Source organism: Canis lupus, chromosome 16 (assembly GCF_048164855.1).
Source record: "Canis lupus baileyi chromosome 16, mCanLup2.hap1, whole genome shotgun sequence".
NCBI classification, from domain to species: Eukaryota; Metazoa; Chordata; class Mammalia; order Carnivora; family Canidae; genus Canis; species Canis lupus.
Window position 1 is genome coordinate 60,028,787 of NC_132853.1, and position 17,505 is coordinate 60,046,291.

The 17,505-nt window shown below is 66.3% G+C and overlaps 1 protein-coding gene and 1 long non-coding RNA gene across 8 annotated transcripts in view; one reads left to right on the forward strand and one right to left on the reverse strand.

The window, feature by feature from the left end:
- Nucleotides 1-2,305: 2,305 nt before the first annotated feature.
- Nucleotides 2,306-5,087, reverse strand: LOC140607288 (uncharacterized). Its single transcript, XR_012009397.1, has 2 exons — nt 4,981-5,087; nt 2,306-4,397 (listed from the first exon to the last, which is right to left on the reverse strand). It is a non-coding gene; the product is annotated as an uncharacterized lncRNA (long non-coding RNA).
- Nucleotides 5,088-5,557: 470 nt separating this feature from the next.
- The window catches only part of BAIAP2 (BAR/IMD domain containing adaptor protein 2), a 58,306-nt gene continuing 46,358 nt past the window's right edge, over nt 5,558-17,505 (forward strand). For all 7 annotated transcript variants that reach the window (XR_012009395.1, XR_012009396.1, XM_072781933.1 and 4 more), the window contains exon 1: nt 5,558-5,676. Coding sequence is in view for 5 of the 7 variants with exons in the window: in XM_072781933.1 (XP_072638034.1) it covers nt 5,623-5,676 (54 nt within the window). In the remaining 2 variants the exon portion in view is untranslated. The remainder of the gene's footprint in view (nt 5,677-17,505) is intronic.

A 17,505-nucleotide genomic window follows, 5' to 3' on the forward strand; every position in this document is an offset into this window, starting at 1 on the left:
CGCCGACACACAGCGGGGAGGGGCCCCGAGAAAGTCGGAGCCTTTCGCGCCCCGGCGCTCACCCCCGCGCCGCCTCCCACGGCCCCTGGAGTCACGCCGAGGCGCGCGCATTATGTAAGGAGGCCGGTTGCCGGGGAACCTCTCCCACCCGGCCCTGCCACAGTCGCGCCTCATCTCCTCCGCCCCAGACGAGCCCCCTGCGGCCCTCCCGCTGCCCGGCCAGTAGGGAAGCTGGGGAACCTTCTAGGCCACCTTGCCAGGAGGGCCAGGAGGAGCCCAGACGACCCCCGGAGCCTGCCCGGCACTCCTCCAGCCCCCTCTGGGGGGACGGCAAGCCCATCCCCTGCCCAGGCAGGGCTCCGCTCAGGCCTCCCTCCTGGGCACGTGCCTGCGCTCCTGGCGGGGGGGGGGGGGACAGGCAAGGGCGCCATCCCTGTGGCCAGCCCACAGCTGTCCTGCAGGGCCAACTCTAGAGGAGAAAGCCTTTAAACGGACTTCAGGGCAAGGGGGAGTGGGTTTTGGGAAAGTGCAAACCCGAGTAAACAGCTGGGGGTGACAGCGTCATTGGGGTGGCACCCCCTCCTGGCTGGGTGGTGCCCCGCGGCCCCTGCTGTTGGCAGTTGGGCCCTGGGCTCCCCGTGTGGGGGCAGGCAGCCGCCCACCGCTGGCCCCGAGGCTGGGATCTGGGGTGTGATGCGCCCCACCCCCAATACACTTCCCATATCAGGACAGTTTCCACTTCACACAATTATTGCCTCCCCGCCGCGCCCCGTGTCACACATCGGGAACCAGCGCGGGCCCGCGGTCAGCAGGAGTCCACTCTCTGTTCAGGCTTCCTTGGTTCGCCCGTCACACCCTCTCGGCCTGGTCGTCACATCTCCCCGGGCGCCTCTGGGCCGCGGTGGCCTTCACGTCCCTGGCTTCGGGTGGCCCAGCCGTGTGGGGGTGCAGGGGCTGTCCCTCTGCCGGGACACTTCTGATGCTTCTGTAGGATTACGCTGGCGGGACAGGTTCTGAGAAGAAGAGCGCAGTGCGCCCCCCTCACGTCGTCGAGCCACAGGAGGTCGCTGAGATGCCCGCCGTGGCTATGCCCTGGCTCCCCTGGCTGGGGACTGCTCCCCAGTGTCTCCCAGCGAAGCTCTTCTCCTGCCTGCCGTGCTCTCTGGGAGGCAGCGGCCACGCACGGCCCACGTATGAAGGGCTGGGGAGTCTTCTTGAGGCACCCCCGCTTTTTAAAGGGCAGCTTCTCAGGTGCCTTTCTACGTGGCATCTGGGTGCTTTCTAGAAATGTCTAAGGGCCGATGACAACAATCTGTAAAACATTTGAAGGCATGCCACGTGCCAGGCACAGTTCTCGGCGTTTCTCCTGTCTTTCGCACCTTGAATGTCCCCAAGCTCTGGGGCAGGTGCCCCTGCCCCCCTCCCCGCCCAGTGGGGCCCACAGAGGCTGGGGAAGCCCCCGAGCCCCGCCGGGCTGCCCAGCGACTGGCTCCTCCTGCACGCTGTGTCCACTCCCAGCCGGTAGACCTCAGGCAGGCCTCACCCGCGGGCAGAAGACACAGCTCCCCTTTTGTGCCGCGCAAGGCCACGGTGCGCCGGAGGCGGTGACCTTCCTGCTGGCAGGAGGCAGGACTCCCCCAGGCCTAGATCTTCCAGCTCCGGGCGGCTCCAGGCTTCCTTGCCGATACTGCTGACGGTCACGAAGACCGGGGGCCTGGCCGGGAACCAGAAAACAGTTCTCCGGACACAATTCGGACAGTTGCACCACAACCACGGCCCGGGCCAGTCGCCTGGGGCACCTGGAGTGGACGGCGTCAGCAGCGCAGACCCGGGTGGAGGCCAAAGGTGAGGTCCCGCCAGGTATGCCCGTCCCTCCTGCCCTGGAACTTTCTGATTGCTGATTACAAGTGCTTGAGTCCAGGAAGGAGAAGAGGAGGAGGAGTCCGGATTGGCTGGCTCCCTTCTCAGAGAGCTGGGAGGAAGGAGGAGGGCGGAGGGAGAAACAGCCTCCTTGCCAAGCACACCCGTCCCTGGCATCTGAGCTGAACGGCCACCCCTTAGGCCCAGCTCAGCTGAAACCAGGTTAGGCAGAGAGAGACGTGGAGGTGAAAGCCCTTCAAAGTTTTGCTGGGCGGCCACCTCAGAAAGGGCTCCTTCTGTTTAGCAAAAATTCACAAATCCTTGTGCCTGCCTGCCAGGAGAACAGCTTGCTTGAAAAGCAAAGCCTGTCATCCTGTAATTAAATCTGAGACCCCCCTCCCTACGTGACGCTGAGATGAAGCCACTTATATAACACGCCTAAAAATAAGCTGATGAAGAGACGCACTTTTATTCTTCCTGCTTCTAGCCCTCTACTCCCGGGCCACCCGGGCCGGGGTCTGCGGAGCCGGGGTCGACGGCGGCAGCTCCATGTGGTCGCCTTCTCGCCTCCGACCACAGCCCGGCAGCCTGCCGGCGCCAGCCCCAGGGCCACTGCTCGGGGCCAGGGACCCTCTGGTTCAGAGCTGGGTGCCGAGGACCCACGTGGCTACATGCCTGCCCGGCCGCGCAGCCCAGAGGTGGGGACTGACAATCAGAAGCGACGGGGAAGTCGGCGGTGCGGGGTGCCAGAGCACCTGCCTTCTCAGGGAGCCCTGAGCTGCTTCCCAGCCCTGCCCTGAGTGTAGGAGGACCACCACCCCGGTCTGGGGCAAGGACGGGACTCGCGGTACTGGTGCTGGCACTCTTGCCAGTCCCCTGGGACTTCTCCATGGTGACAGCACCTTCCTCTCGCTGGCCTTGGAGGGGGCAGACCAGGCCCCACATCTGGGCAGTGATTTCCCAGCTGCACTGTCTGCCAACCTCCAGGCAAGGCCTGAGATCCTACTGCCCCCAATACGCTGAGTGTTCAGGGGAGATGGAACACCTGGGAAAGGGGAAAGGCCTCTGGACACCTCCCGAGTAAGAAGGTGGCAAGATAAGGGTGCCCCCTTAACTCTGGGGGCTGGCACTGGGGCTGACCTTGGCACCCAGCCCAACATCTAGTCTCGTGCACTGCTCAGGCCCTAGCTCCCGGCCCAGACACCATCACCACTGCAAAGGGGCTTCCATACAATGAAGAAAATCCTCAGAGAACAGGGGTGTCTCCGAGGCGGGGGCTCAGACCCATTCTCACGGCCAAAGGGGGGGTGCACTCGTGCTGGAGACCTTTCTGGACTCTAGTGGCTCAGAGAGGCACAGGCAGGGTACGCGTCTCCAGGCCTGGATTCCAGCGCTGCACCCACATCTCACTCTGCGCCCACCATCAGCCCTGCTGGCTCTCTCGGTGATGCTCCGGGCAATGCTCCTTCACTTTCGCCCGTGGCAGGTGCTGCGTGTTGGCCCCTCCCTGCCGCTTGCCTCCTGCTCCGCTGCCAGGGAGACAAAGAGGCCCAGGATGGGCTGCAGGACCATCAGCACACCAGGGAGGCAGGCCAGGCTCAGGGTGGGTCCCTGACCTCTGCCACTACCAGCAGTGAGCATGCCCTTGGGCAGGAGGGGGACAGTCTAGAACCTTCTAGAGAGTGGAGCTGCACTCAGGACTATGGATGCCTCTCTGGCGAGGGCCCTCTCCTCCTTCTACTGTTGTGACACTGATGGGAGCAGACAGCTCGGAACCCTCCAGACTCATTCCCCTCCCACAGCGAGGAGACCTCCCCCTCTGGTTTTCCTGCCAGCCTCCACCTGTCATTCTGGTCCCAACCACGTCACTTCCCTTAGGGAAGGCAGCAGCTTTACTCTGCACCCACCCAGCTCCACCTCGGCCCTTGACCCCGCTCAGGTCAACCAACGTCGGTCGTAGGGCTGGCAGGATGGACGTGTGCAGCGCACCGAGGTGGCCCGGAGCAAAGGGAAAGGGAGGAGGACGATGGTCCCACCGCCCGCCGCCAGCAGAGAGGTGCCCCGGCTCTGAGAGCTGCACTCGGCCTGCTTTCCGACACTTGCAACCAAAGGAATCCCAGAATCTGTGGGCACAGGAACCCGCCTTAAATCACGGCAGTCGAGAAAGAAAAAAAGAGGAAGCCACGGCTGGGAGCAGGAAGGAAACGAAACCGAGAAGGCTCTGCCTGTGATGGGAGCCGGCAGACAGGAGGGCAGGGGGGCTCGCCCCGACGTCACTCCCCTTCCTCGGGGGCCCTTCTGCCAGGCGGAGGGCTGTCCGTTTGGATCCGGGCGCTGTGACTTCGGGATTTGCCCTAGTTCCGCTCTGTGCAGGGCCACCTGGCGGGGCTGTGTCTTCCTGGGCTCCTGTGCTTGAGCAGCCGTGTGAGGAGCCGTGTGAGCCGCTGTCCTGGGCAGGATGCGGCGCGGCGTCGGGCTTCGAGAGATCTGGTGTCTTACAACGTAAAGCAAACAGTCCCTCCGTGTAACTCTAATTTCTGTAAATATTTTTCCAAAGGAATTATACTGGGAGCCCTGTGGGCCAGCTGAGTCAGCTTCCCCGTGGACCCTCCCAGGAAAGGCCTTCAGAACCAGCCAGTGGTCTGACCCCGTGATCCCTCCAAGGGAGGTCCTCCACCCCCAGGGTCCACCCCTCCCCAAAGAAAGTGTACCCGACGAGGGTCATCTGCCATCGCAGGTCCTCTCCTTCCCTGGGGGTCCCGGGCCGTCCTCTCCACAGGGTCCTGTCCCACCTGCCCACCCACCCCCTCTATGATCTTCTTGGCAAACTGTCCTCCCTGTCCCCAGGATGCTCCCTTTGCCAGGGTTTTCCTCGGGGCCCACCCGGCCCCCGAGTCACCCCTCCCGGGGCCCTCCTCTCCCAGAGCCCACCCTCCCAAGGTCCACTCCCAGGACGCGCCCCTCTCAGGATCCTCCCCAGGGTCCACCCCTTCCAGGGTCCTTCCCCATGACACCCCCCTACACACCCCAGAGCCCACCCTCCCGGGGTCCAGCCCTCCCAGGACCCTCCCCCAGGGCCTCCCGCCCATCCCCCTCCCCGCCCGCGCCCCGCACACTCACCTCGCGAAAGTCGGGGTCGGGGCGGGACCCGAGGCCGCGCGCCGGCCTCTCCCCGGGCCTGCCCCGAGCCCGCGACCCGCGGCGCCCGGGGTCCGCCCAGACCGAGACTCGGCGCAGAGCCCCCCCGCGCGCCCCCCGCGGCGCCCCCGCCCCCGCCCCCGCCCCCGCGCCGCCCCTCCCGCGCCGCCGGCCCACGCCGCCCCGCCCCCAGCCCGGCTGTCGCCCGGCCCCCGGGCTGTTCCCAGGCCGCGGCCCGCGCCGCGCCCCCGCCTCCTCCCCCGGGATCGACAGCGCCGCCGGCCAATCGGCGCCTGCGGCCGGCCGCCGAGCTCCGCCCCCTCCCCGTCCGGAACCCGCCAATGGGAAAGGCGGTGCGGGGGCGGGGCCTGCCGGTTGCCTGGCAGCGGCGCGGCCGGCCGGGGGCGGGCGGGCGGCCGGGGGCGGCGACGGGGCGCAGGGGGCGGAGCCTGCGGGGGGCGGGGCGAGAGCGGCTATAAAGGCGGCCGCCGGCCGGGCGCCGCGTCCCTGGTCCGGCTCCGCGCGCCCGCCGCCCGCGCCCGCCCCCGCCCGCCCGCCCGCCGCCCGCCCGCCGCCCGCCGCCCGCGCCCCCGCTCCGCCCCGCGGCGCCGCCGGACCCGCACCATGTCGCTGTCGCGCACGGAGGAGATGCACCGGCTCACGGAGAACGTGTACAAGGTGAGCCCCGCGCCGCCCGCGCTCGGGCCCGCCCGGGGCCCCCGGGTCTTGGCGCGGCCGCGGTGCCCGGCGCCTGCCCGCGGGTCACAGGTGGGCGCCCCGCCCCGCCCCGCCCCGCCGCCCCCGCCCCGCAGCCCCCGCCCCGCCCCGCCGCCCCCGCGTCCGCGGAACCGGGCCCTCGCGGGAGCCCAGCGCTGGGCCGGGGTCGGGCCGGGTCGGGCCGGGTCGGGTCGGGTCGGGTCGGGGCCGCGTCGCCCCGCGCCCCCGGCGGCGTGCGGACCCGGTGGCGGCCCCTGCGGCCGCGGTCACGCCAGCCCCCGGGCACTTTGTCGCCCACGGGCTCTGCCTTCGCACAACTCGCTCCCGGGAGCGCTGGCGTCCTGGACGGCCCGGGGGGGAGGTCGCGCGGGCAGGTTGGAGGGGGGACAGATAATCCATCGTCTTATGTAACCGCGGAGGAGAAGACTAATTGTGTAGGAGGCTGGCGCGCCTGCCTCCGCCTCTGATGTGTGTGAAGAGTGGGTGCGCGTCCTCCCCTGCACACTCCGGCGCCGCCGCAGCGCAGGGCCGCGCAGCCCCCAGACCCCTGGGCGGCCCCTCCGCCCCCGCTGAGCCCGGTCCACAGGAGCCGGCCCTGTGCTCTGGCCCTCCGGCCCCCGTCGCCAGTTTGCAGCCTCGCCCGGGTCGAGCAGCCCCTGGGCCCGCATCAGTCCCACGCGGCAGGTCCTCCGTGGGGGGAGGCCGGGGGCCTGGGCGTCCGCAGCAGGCGGCTTAGCGAGCCGCGCGGGTTCCAGAGCCAAGCCCGGGGCGTTCCTGCTGGGCTGGGAGAGTCAGGCGCCCGGAGCTCACGGGGCGGGGGTGGCGGGCGCCCGGCCGCTACGTGGGGCTGCGAGGCGCTGGCGGCGCAACAGTTTCTGGTTGTGTGGAGCGCCTGTGGCTGTGGCTGAGCCCTCCTGGCCCGGCCTGCGCCGCCCTCGCGTCAGCACCTCGCCCCGGACGGCCCCCACCCCGGGACTTGCCGGTGGGCCCACCCCGCGCTCGCAGCTGGGGTTCAGGTGGCGGACTCCTCTAGGGCGGCTTCTAACACGGGTTTTAAAGTTAGAGCCGGATGACGGGAGGAATCCTGAGGCCGGGCGGGGTGGACGAAGCCGTCCCGGAGCCATGTTAGAGCCGCCGGTAAACACGACAGCGGCTGAGGAGGGCTCGGCGCGTAGAAGGCACAGCCTCTGGGGGTCTGGTGCTCGGTATCGCGGAGAACCTGTGGCGTCCGTTCCTGGCGGTGGGGTTCTGCTAATGCCGTCAGGGAAGGGAGGTTTATTAAATTATTAGTCATTAGTTCCATAACCATTTGCTCGCTGCTGCAGGGGGTGGAAGGGAAGTGCCGGCCAGAGGATCTCTTTCCTATTTACCCTGTTTCTGCCATGAAACCATTAAACAGGAACTTTCATGGGGAGACTCACAAGGGGTGCCCGGTGTGGCTTTGCTCAGGGGAACCCCACAATCGTTCTTGCTAGAACTCTCATAACCTGGGCAGCGAGGCGTGCAGTTACGGCTGAGCGGCTTCCAGATGGAGCTGTGATTTATCCGGAGCTCTGAAGTGAGATCTCCTGGCAGAAAACAAGCGGGGTTTGAGCGTGAGGACCGTGAACCCCTCGGGGAGCCGGCTGGAGGGCGTCGGGTGCACATTCAACAGGCGAGCCCGTGCTTTGTGCCCAAGGGCCAGGCGGTTCGCAAGCTCGCGGGGAAGCGTGGCAAGGAGCCCCGGTGTCCGCAGGGCCGTGCCCCCCGCAGCCCAGCACCGCAGCCAGGTTGGCTTCGTGGGCGGCGCCGTCCCCGCCACCCTGTGGCCCACCTGCCAAGTCCTCGAGTGCCGAGTGCTCTCTCACCCTTTTGTGTTTTATCCCCAGGAAGCTCAGCGTTCCCTGGGGGGGTGGGGGGGGCAGCGGGGGCACCCTGGCCTGGTGGAGGCCCGGTGGAGGCCCGGCCTCCCTGAGGCACAGTCAGGGTGCAGCCAAGCTGCCCGTGTGGACCCAGCTGGCCCACCATCCCGTCCGGGGGCCGGGCCGCCTCTGCGCCTAGGTCGGGGGCTGGCGGAAGCGTGGCAGGGCCGTGTCCCCAGCCGTGTGCCCCGCGGGGCAGCCCAGCTGTTTGCTCTGGCCCTGCTCCGTTCCAGCTGCAGTTTGGAGCACTGTTTGCCTTGGCAGAGGAGGGAGCCGCAGGGACGCTCGTCCTTGGTCTTGCTGATTAAAAATGTGAGAAGAGAACATACTCCCTCCTGGAGGAATGAGTCCCGTGGACTTGTACCTCTTTCCCTGTGGCCTGGTCCCCACGGGAGCCACGTCCTCGGGGAGTTTCACGAGAGGTGAAGGGAAAGAGGTCAAACAGCTTCAGGGGGCAGCTGAGAGCTCCCCTTCTCGCCGGGCCAGGGCGACAAGTGCCAAAGCCTTCTGGGGGGAGGTGTGGGGTTAAGGTGCGGGCAGCAGAGCCTGGTGCCAGGACCTAGTCTGGAGGGCAGCCCTGGGTGACAGCCAGAGGGAGGGACAGACTGGGGCAGGGGCAGAGGCATCTACTGCTTAGACTTAGGGCCAAACCGCAGCCGTCCTGGGAGAGACCTCTGCGTGACCCCACCTGCTGGACCTCACCTCCTGGCTGGGTTTGGGGTCAGGGTGTTTTCCTTGTGGTCTTTTATGCCTAGAAGAACTGTGGCCCTCAGGTGACCTTCTGTCTCCTCGGGATGGCAGCTCCCATAGCTTTTCCAGAGACAGCAGCATCACCTGTCCTGAGGCTGCAGGAAGGTGGGAGACGGCCCGAGGATGGGACCTCGCAGGAGAGCCTTGGGCAGGCTCTATGGCGGTGTGGCTTTGGGGCCTTGGTCAACAGGGCCAGGCTGGTCACTAGGGGAGGTCTGTGGCTGTTGTGGGGATGTTGGCCTGGCTGTGCCATAGCTGCTCCGTGGGTGGAGGGTGACACGGGGCTCCTGGTGCCAGGAGGGGGGTGTTGGGCGCTGCGGGGAGGCAGCTGTGAGAGCCCACTGAAGCCTGGCTGCCCGGGCCCTGCCCACTACCCTCCACTGTCCCGGTCCCCGCTCCAGGTGGGTGTTGGGGGCGCTCTGGGAAGCCCTGGGCCGCTGACCTCAGACCCGCTTCCTCACCCGCGGCTGGGCAGTCACGCCAAAGCGTGTGCTGCCATCAGAAGTCCGGCGTCTGGCGTGGACAGAGCCCAGGGGGCCCCCAGTTGGAGAAGGTGGACTGATAGGCACTTCCTTGGCAACGGAAACGCCTGTCGGGAGGAGCGGAGCTGGTGCCTGCTTTGTGGAGGAGGCAAGGAGTCACAGCACTGCGCCCACCTCTGTGCACACGCATCTCTGCTGGTATACGTGTGAGGGTGAATGTGAGTACGTGTGTATGTGTGTGTGGTGCTCGTGTGCTTTGCCCTAAAGGTGCTTTCGGGGGTGTTTCTTGCTGTAATGTCTTCTGAGGAGGTGGCGGGGCCTGCTGCTGCCGACTGGGGTCTGCTACACGGCCTGTCCTTCCCCTACTAGGCTTTTAGGGGAGCTCCTCCACCCCCTTTCTGGAGTAGCCGGGGCAGCGAAATGGTTTCTCTGTTGCAGTGAGCTCTGAGCCGACGGGCTGTGGTAGTTCTTTGTGCCCAGGTCACCCCAGAGATCGTCGGCTGCACGGTGCAGGCCCCTGGTGGCTCTTGGGGTGCTGCTGCTGCCCCAGAAGGTCATGGGCCCAGGCCTGCGCTGTCCCTACGGGTCTTGCCTCGAGCACGGGCCTGCATTTGGGAGGCTGGCTTGGCCCGTGGGACCAACCCCGTGCCCCTGAGGCTCCAGGTCCCAGTGGTGGCTGACGCTGGCCCCGGGCTTTCAGGGCACCACCGGCAGAAGAGGCCGTGACGGGGCTGCCTGGTCTGGGATGAAGCTCCCCTCAGGACAGCCCTGCTCCCCCCGGCTCTGGCGAGGACGGGCAGCCTGTCATGGGAGGGCTAGGGGCTCAGTAAGGGGGCCTGTCCCCTGCCCCGGGCTCTCCAGCTGGGTGCTCAGACTTGGGTCCTGCTCGGGAGAGCCCTGGGTGTGGCCGCGGGCCTGGGTGGGCCCCAGGCAGGGCTGGCCTTGCTGCCTGCCTACCCTGCCCCGCTTGGCACAGTGCCCAGGTTTGCGTCCTCGGGGGGTGGGGGTGCCCGGGGCTGTGGCCCGGCCGGCTCCTGTCCGCTTCCCTTGCCCGTAGCTGCACTGAGCCAGGGCCCGTCCCCCCTTGCCGTCCTGGCCGCTCCACCTGGGCCTGGCGGGGGCGGGCAGGCTGCCTTGTCCCGATGTAGACCCGTGTCCCCCGGGTGCACAGCACCAGGGCCCCGTCAGCACCGGGCCGCCACCCGCTGACCACAGCCGCCTGCCCCGCTCCGGTCACTGTGAGTGGGCTATGCGTTGGGGGCAGGGGCACAGGTGGCCCGAGGGGAGGTGGGTGCCTGGGCTTCTCCTAAAGGGCAGAATGTCTCGTCTGCCCACGATGTGCTCCCAGGCGACCCCAGCCTTGCCCTGAGACCCCGGACCAGCGGGCGCCTGACTGGCCAGCACGAGCGTCAGTGCCGGGGCTCGGGGTGCCTGCGTTTGCGTTGCCGTCCGTGTCTCTGGTGGGTCTGCCCTCGGGCTGTTGGCTTCGAGAGTTCTGGGGGCTGTCTGGGTGCACGTCCCCGAGCATGACGCGTCCCTGGTTCCCGGAGCCCATGGCAGGCTGGGTGTTGGCTGGGCAATGGGGGTCCTGCAGCATCCTGGGGGGACCCTCGGGTCTGTGGAGAGTGGCTGGACTGGGAAGGCAGGGCCTGCAGCCAGACCAAGCTCTTCTCTGCGAGGTGACCTTGGCGCCAGGGGCCAGGGGATCTGTGCCCACACAGTCTGTAGGATCCCTCCTCCTGCCTTTAGCTCCTCCTTCAGACTTGTGCTGCGGGCGCCTCCATCTGTCCCAGAAACCTGTCTGGCCCTCGGGCTCCTGCGGCCGGCGGGGAAGACGCTGGCCTGGCTGGTCCCTGCCCTGGTTCTGTGGCCCGGCGGTCTCAGGTGCACCATGGCCAGGGCGGTCCACCTGCAGGTGCCCCTTCCCTCCCCTTTGCCCATCTGGGGGCTGGCGAGCCAGTCTGTCGTCTTCGTCCTGAAGCCACCACGCACCCTGGGCGGAGAGCACAGAAGATGTCTCGACACACATCACTGGACCCCACACCCCGACCGGAGAGATGCCGGGGGCCAGTGTGGGCCACCAGGGGGGAACAAGGCCACTGATCAGAATGGAGAGGAGTGCGTGCTTCCTGTTTGAGATTTTAATTTTCCGTGTAGGGGCAGTGTCTTGGAATGATTTCAGCAACGTTTAGGAAAGCCTGTATTAAATGGACAAGAAGTACGTCGGTAGAGTTTTCAGAGTCTGCCCCCTGTTTCACGGTGTCCCCAGCACCCTCCCCTGGGCTGTCGGGCAGCAGTGACCAGCGCCTCCTGAGGAAGTCTCTGGGATGTTCTCCTAGCCCTGAGACCCATCCCGCTGTTTATTCGTTTATTCGACAGAGAGCGAGCACAAGCCGGGGAAGCGGCAGACAGGGAGGAGCAGGGAGCCCGACGTGGGGCTCGATCCCAGGACCCTGGGATCAGGACTGACCCCCCCGGGCGCCCTGCGCCATCCCCTCGTTGACCAGTGAAGGGCCCGTCGAGTACTTCCTAGCTCGCGGAGAGCGCTGGGGGCACGCGGAAGGGGGGGGTGCGTGACTAGCCTGCAGAGTGGAGACCTCCAGGGGGCAGTGGGGAGGGCAGGGCAGGGAGGCCCAGGCCGAGGAGGCCCAGGCCGAGGCCCTACACGCTGCTGCCGCTGCCGGGCCTGCGGGGCGCGGTGGCCGGTGTGCCCGTCGGTGTGACGCTTCCTGGCCGGTGCGTCCTGTGGAACATGAGGGCAGTGGGACCGGCGCGGTTCCAGAGCGTTCGCAGCTGCCTCCCTGCTTGCTCAGAGGTAGTTACTCATGCAGTGGGGAGCCCAGCACCCTGAAACCCAGGTCAGCGCCTCTACAGGGACAGGGGTGGTGACAGGTCAGTGGAACGTCCTAACTGGGGACACAGGAACCAGACCTTGCTTTGTCGTCAGCGTTGGGCCTTCCTGTGGCAAGTGGGGGTTGGCCCAGTGTCCCCAGGTGCTCTGGCCACCATGACACAGCACCGTAGGTGGCAGCCTTCACGGGACACCTATTTCTGACGCCCGTGGGGGCCGGGAGTCCGAGATCCAGGCGTGGGCAGGGCTGGTTCCCCCGGGCCTCTCTCCTGGCTCGCGGGCGGCCGCCTCCTGCCCGCGGCCCCACGCTCTGGTCCTCTGTGGGCTCCTGTCCCGATCCCTTCTTAGACGGACGCTAGTGAGATTGGATCAGGGCTCACCCGAGGGCCTCATCCCACCAGCTCGTTCTGTCAGGACCGTCGTTCTGCGGGTAGCCCCGTGCTGAGGTGCCGGGCGCTAGGCCTTCCGCACGGGAAGTTTTCGGGCCTGATTGAGCTGCTACCAGCCGTGTGGCCTGGGCCTGCACCCCAAGGTGGCGCGGGCTGTGCTGTCGCCAGGGGCTCCTGGCTGCGCTCCGTCCGAGTCGGAGTGACGGCACTCCGGGCTGGGCGTGCTCGGGCCGTGACGGATTTCTGTCCAGCCTCAATCTAACGGCCACCCCGGGTGTGACCACACGATTCCCTCGGGGGCCGTGCGCTCCGAGCCGCCTTTGGTGGGGCCGGGGCCTCGGCTGAGTGTGAAGTGCAGACGGGAAGCGGTGGGAGGACACAGGTCCCCTGGCCCAGGGCAGCTGCTCCCGCGGGGCCAGCGCTCAGGGCAGGCGTGCTGGCCGGGCCGGTGCCTGCCGTGAGCCCTTGGGAGGCCGCGCCAACTGAGGTCGGGGACTGGTGGAGGGAGCCTCAGATGGGAGGGGAGCAGCCAGGCCGTGGGCCCTATGTGGACCTGCTGCGGGGTCGGCCTGGCTCCAGGTGGTGGGGTTGTGGCCACCAGGTCCCTTTGCTTTTTCATGCTCCGTCCCTGGGGGGCTGCAGCTGGGTTGGCCTCCCCAAGCCCCTGTGGGGTCTGCGTCTCTGTTGTTGGCTGTGGGGCCGAGGCCGTGAGTGCCTGCGGTCGGGTCAGGCTGCGGGGGCTACGGCCCATGGGGGTGGGGGTGGGGCGCCTGGTGCTGTTACAGTGGAGCCTGTCTGTGTCGAGTGCTGCTCGCTTTGTCCCTGCTCCCCTGGGGGTGTTTCTGCATCCTCTGCTGGCCTCCAACCTCCCACTGTCACCCCAGGGGCTGTTTTGTTCTGGAAGCTTCGCCACATCCAGTCATTTTCTGAGCAAGTATGAACATGTTCTTACCTTCTCTCTGGCTCTAACCCAGTGAGATCCAGCTCAAGACCTGCCTCCTCCAGGAAGCCCCCCTTTAGCACTCACTGAACTTTCCAAGTTGGTTTTATTTTTTCGAAAAGGATCCCCAGAATAGGTATCCCAGTTTATGCTTTTTTAAAACATTTTGTTTATTTATTCATGAGAGACACATAGAGAGGCAGAGACACAGGCAGAGGAAGAAGCAGGCTCCACGTAGGGAGCCCGACGCGGGACTCAATCCCAGGACTCCAGGATCACACTCTGAGCCAAAGGCAGACGCTCAACTGCTGAGCCACCCAGGCGTCCCGATACCCCAGTTTTTAAAGAGGAATGGAGCCTTCCACCTGCCCCCCACCACCCCAGGTGGGAGTCATGCAGAGTTGCGCTGAGGAGCTGGGCTCTCCCGGCTCAGCCTGGTGGTCCTTCCCACGCCTCCCATCCCCTGGCCCCCCTCGCACGGTGAGCCAGACCCTCCATCAGGGCCCCAGTGAACCGGCGCGCTCTGGGGGGGCTGCAGCAGGGCTCCCCTGGGAGGATGGCCGCCCCTTCCCGGGCAGCTCCTAGACAGAGGCCACCATAGTAGAGCTGGGCCCTGTGCTTCCTTATCCTGCGGTCATGACGAGGTGGGACGTGAGGGCAGGTGGCCGGGGCAGCCAGGTGCCGGGCCACTCTGTGGCTGAAGGCCCTGTGTCCTGGGTAAGCAGTTGGGGTGGGCACCCGGCGTCAGCCCTTCCGCAGATGGTCCCGGAGCGGGCATGTACCACCTCGGCCCTCGCCTCGTTCTGGGGTTGCTGGCCATGGCCCCTGAGGGCACCCAGGGCAGGCGGGGTGGCCCAGATGGCGCCTGGTCCAGCCTCGGCGGCTGTCGGGATAGCGGGGAGGCCCGTGTGCGGCGAGCGCTGAGCTCAGCTGTGCGGCCAGCCTGCGGTTGAGGCTGGAACTGTCTCCGCGGCAACTACCGGGCAGGCTCTTGGCCTCCCCACGCCTCTCCCTGCCTGTCTGTAAGATGGGGTGGCGGCGCGCTCGGATCGGTCAAGCCAGGGTGCAGGGTGATGGGGGCCAAAGGCCAGGTGGGGTCCCAGCACCGTCCTGTTCTCTGCATGTGCGCTTCCAGGTGTTGAGTGTGTTCCCATGAGTGTGCGCAGGACACAGGCAAACACGCCCAACCCGTCCTTCCTCTGCTGCGTGTGAGGGGCTGGAGGGGAAGCAGAAGGCATGTCACTTCCCCTCTGTCAGCAGAGAAACTGCACTTTGCGACCGGCCTGCCAGGAAGGCGCTGGAGGGGGGCCGTCGGCGGGAGCCCGTGCTGAGGAAGAGACGGAGTTCCTGCGCTCCGAGCAGCCGGCCGGTGCGGGCACAGGGCAGGCCCGAGCAAAGTCCCTTGGCAGAGCTCCTTTCCAGGATGCGTTGGCCGCCCTCCTCGTCCCCCCGCGTCGGAGACCGGGCTGCCTCGCTGCCCTTTCCCCTCACCGGCCAGGCGGACCTGTGACCACAAAGTCCATGGGGATGCGTGTCAGCATGCAGGCGGGCGGAGAGCGGCCCCTTGTTGGGGTCCTGGTGACAGCCGCCCGTACAGCTGCCCTTGTCCCCTCCCCTTTGGTCTCGTAGAAGGGCATGTGGTTCCCCAGGGCTGGGCAGGGCGGCCGGGCATCTGCGGCATGGAGACTCAGGTAGCCTCCGGGGTGGCGGGGGCATCCAGCTCAGGATGTCCTGGCCGGGGGGTGACAGCACAGCAAGCCTGAGCTCGCGCGTGTGTCCTGCAGGGACCCCTCCTCGTCCCAGCCCTCTCGCAGCATACATTCTGGGGGGGCGTCCGGGTGCCCTTTGCCGATCTCAGCCGCCCACCTGCTACCCAGGGAAGGTCCTTAGTAGGGGAAGGAACCAGCGAGTAAGTGCTTGGTGCTAAATACAGTGGAGCCGGGAACAACGCGGAAGTTAGGGGCGCAACCTCCCTCCCAGCCGAACATCTGCGTGTAGCGTGGGACCCCACCCAAAACTTGGCTCCCCGTGGATTAGTGTTGGCTGGAAGCCGACCTCCCGATGATGAGAATAGTTGATTAATGCACGTTTTGTACGTCGTGTGTGCTACGTGCTGCGTTGTTATGATGCAGTTAACCAGGGGAGAAAATGTTACTTAAAACCATTGTGGGGGGTGGGGGGACGGGGTGGCTCAGATGATCAAGCATCTGATTCCTGGTTTCGGCTCAGGGTGTTGGGACCGAGCCCCTTGTCAGGGTCCACACTCTGCGGGTGCCTGCCTGAGAGTCTGTCCTCTGCCCGCCGCCCCCCCCCGCCCCCGCTGGCATATGCACACGTGTGTCCCCTCTCTCTTTTCTTTGTCTCTCTCTGTCTCTCTTTTCTTAAAATAAATAAAATCTTAATAAAAGAATCGTTAGAGAAAATACATCTGTAGGGCTGTCGGATATCTACTGATAAAATGCCGGCGTGAGCGCGCACGTGCCCTCCTGTGTTGTTCGAGGCCAGCGGTGTGGTCCTCGGCCCAGAAAGCTGCCAAGGGAATACGTGCACCATCTCCGTGTTGCACTGCAGACTTTGAGCCGATTTGGGGATCTCATTTTCAGGGCACAGGGGTCAGAGCTGGAAGATGACTCTGGTTGCTGCTCATGTTGTGGGACCGAGCCCTCACCCTGAGGACGAGTGTGAGGCTGCAGCACGTGGCCGAAACACGGGAGGCAGGCTGCCCCCGGCCTTGCTCTTGTTGGCAGCGCCCTGGGCACAACAGTCCTGAGGAGAAGCAAGTTTTCCTCTCCAGGGAATCAGGCCCTGCTGCAGGGTTTGGGTGCTCTGGTCTCTGCACCCTCCTGGCAGAGCCCAGGAAAAGATAGTGCCATCCCTTGGCTTCTGAGAAAGGTCCAGGTGGCCAGTGACAGCCCACCGAGGCCTCCTCTGTGTGATGAGCTGTGGGCGCCCATGATGCTTCTGCCTCTATCGGCTCCGGGGCCCCTCCTCGGGCCTGGTTAGGGGAGTGGTGCTGGGGCAGGTATAGCAGGTGCTCCCCCTGGGCCGGGCCGGAGGAGGAACCCCATGCCAGGCCTCTGAGGCAGACCTGGCTGGTCTCTGGCTGCCCCGGTGCCAGGAGAGCCAGTGACCGGGAGGCAGGTGGGTGACGGTTGGCTGTGTGTCCATCCAGACTTCCGTAGGAGGCCTGCCTTCCAGGCCAGAGAGCGGGATCTGCACAGGGCTGCAAGCAGGTGCCTCTGTCACCGCCTCCAGTTGAGACAGTGACCCCTGTGTGACCAGGCCTGCTGTCCTGGCCACCAGCCTTCTCAGCAGATCGGAGGCCCTGCCCTGCCCAGGTGGCCTGACTCGCACCCCAGCACCCAGGCTGCCCTGCCCACTCACTCCCGCATTCCTTCCGCGTGAGCTCAGCTGCCGCACAGAGGGAGCGAAACCTGGCGGCTGTCCCCGTGTGTCACTGGGAGGGTGTGGGCGGGCTGCCACGGTGATCCCCTCGCTTGGCCTGGGCGCCTCCTGGCCCGTTTCCTGCTGTCAGGATGTTGATGGGCTCAGAGTGAGCTTGGGCAGCGTGTCCTCCTCTGCCCAGGAGGCCGGGGGTGCTGTCCCGGAGCCAGGGTGGCTGCGGTCCTGGGAATGCGGGTGGGTTTGGCACCAGCATCAACTAGGGCAGCGTCTCACACCTGTGCCCATTGTCACAGCGAGGAACTCGTGCTGTGCTGAAGCTCTGGGCACACGTGCACACACCAGCACACACACACACACACACACCTCAGGCACCCCTGGCCAGCAGGCTCAGGGACCCAACCTACCCTGCCTGGGTTATGGACCTTCTGTCCTTCACCGAACAGACACACGTGGGGGCACCCGGGTGGCTCCGCGGGCACAGGTTGTGATCCGGGGTCCTGGATGGAGCCCCTGCTCAGTGGGGAGCCTGCTTTTGCCTCCCCCTGCCCCTCCCCTGCTTGCTCAGCTCCCTGTCTCCGTGTGTCTTTCTCGTGAATAAGTAAAAATCTTAAAACAAAACAAAACAAAAACAAAAACCAGACATACATGAAGCCTGTCGCACTCCTTGGTCCTGAGGTCTCTGCAGGCAGCCTGCGCCATGCGCCTGGAGCTCCCACACGCCCTGTGTTCACGCCTGGCTGGTGACCCCTAAACCTGGCTTCCTGCTCCCAATCCTCCCGATGTCTGATCCTGCTGCCTGGCAACGACGCCCCTGTCCCGGTTCCCAGGTGCTCCCTGGATTTGGTCCACATTCCTGGGGCCCCAGAGCAGCGGCCTGCATCCTGCCTGCCTCCCCGCTGCCCCTCAGCCCCACCTGACCCACGTCCCGGTGCCTGTGGATGGGACCCGAGGGCCGAGGGCCCCGCTTCTCAGATCCCAGGGCAGGTCCAGCAGGGCTCCTGTGTCTGCTGGGCCCTGGCGGCAGTCCCCCGAGCACCAGTGGTTCCCCTCGGGAGGTGGCTGGACAACAGCT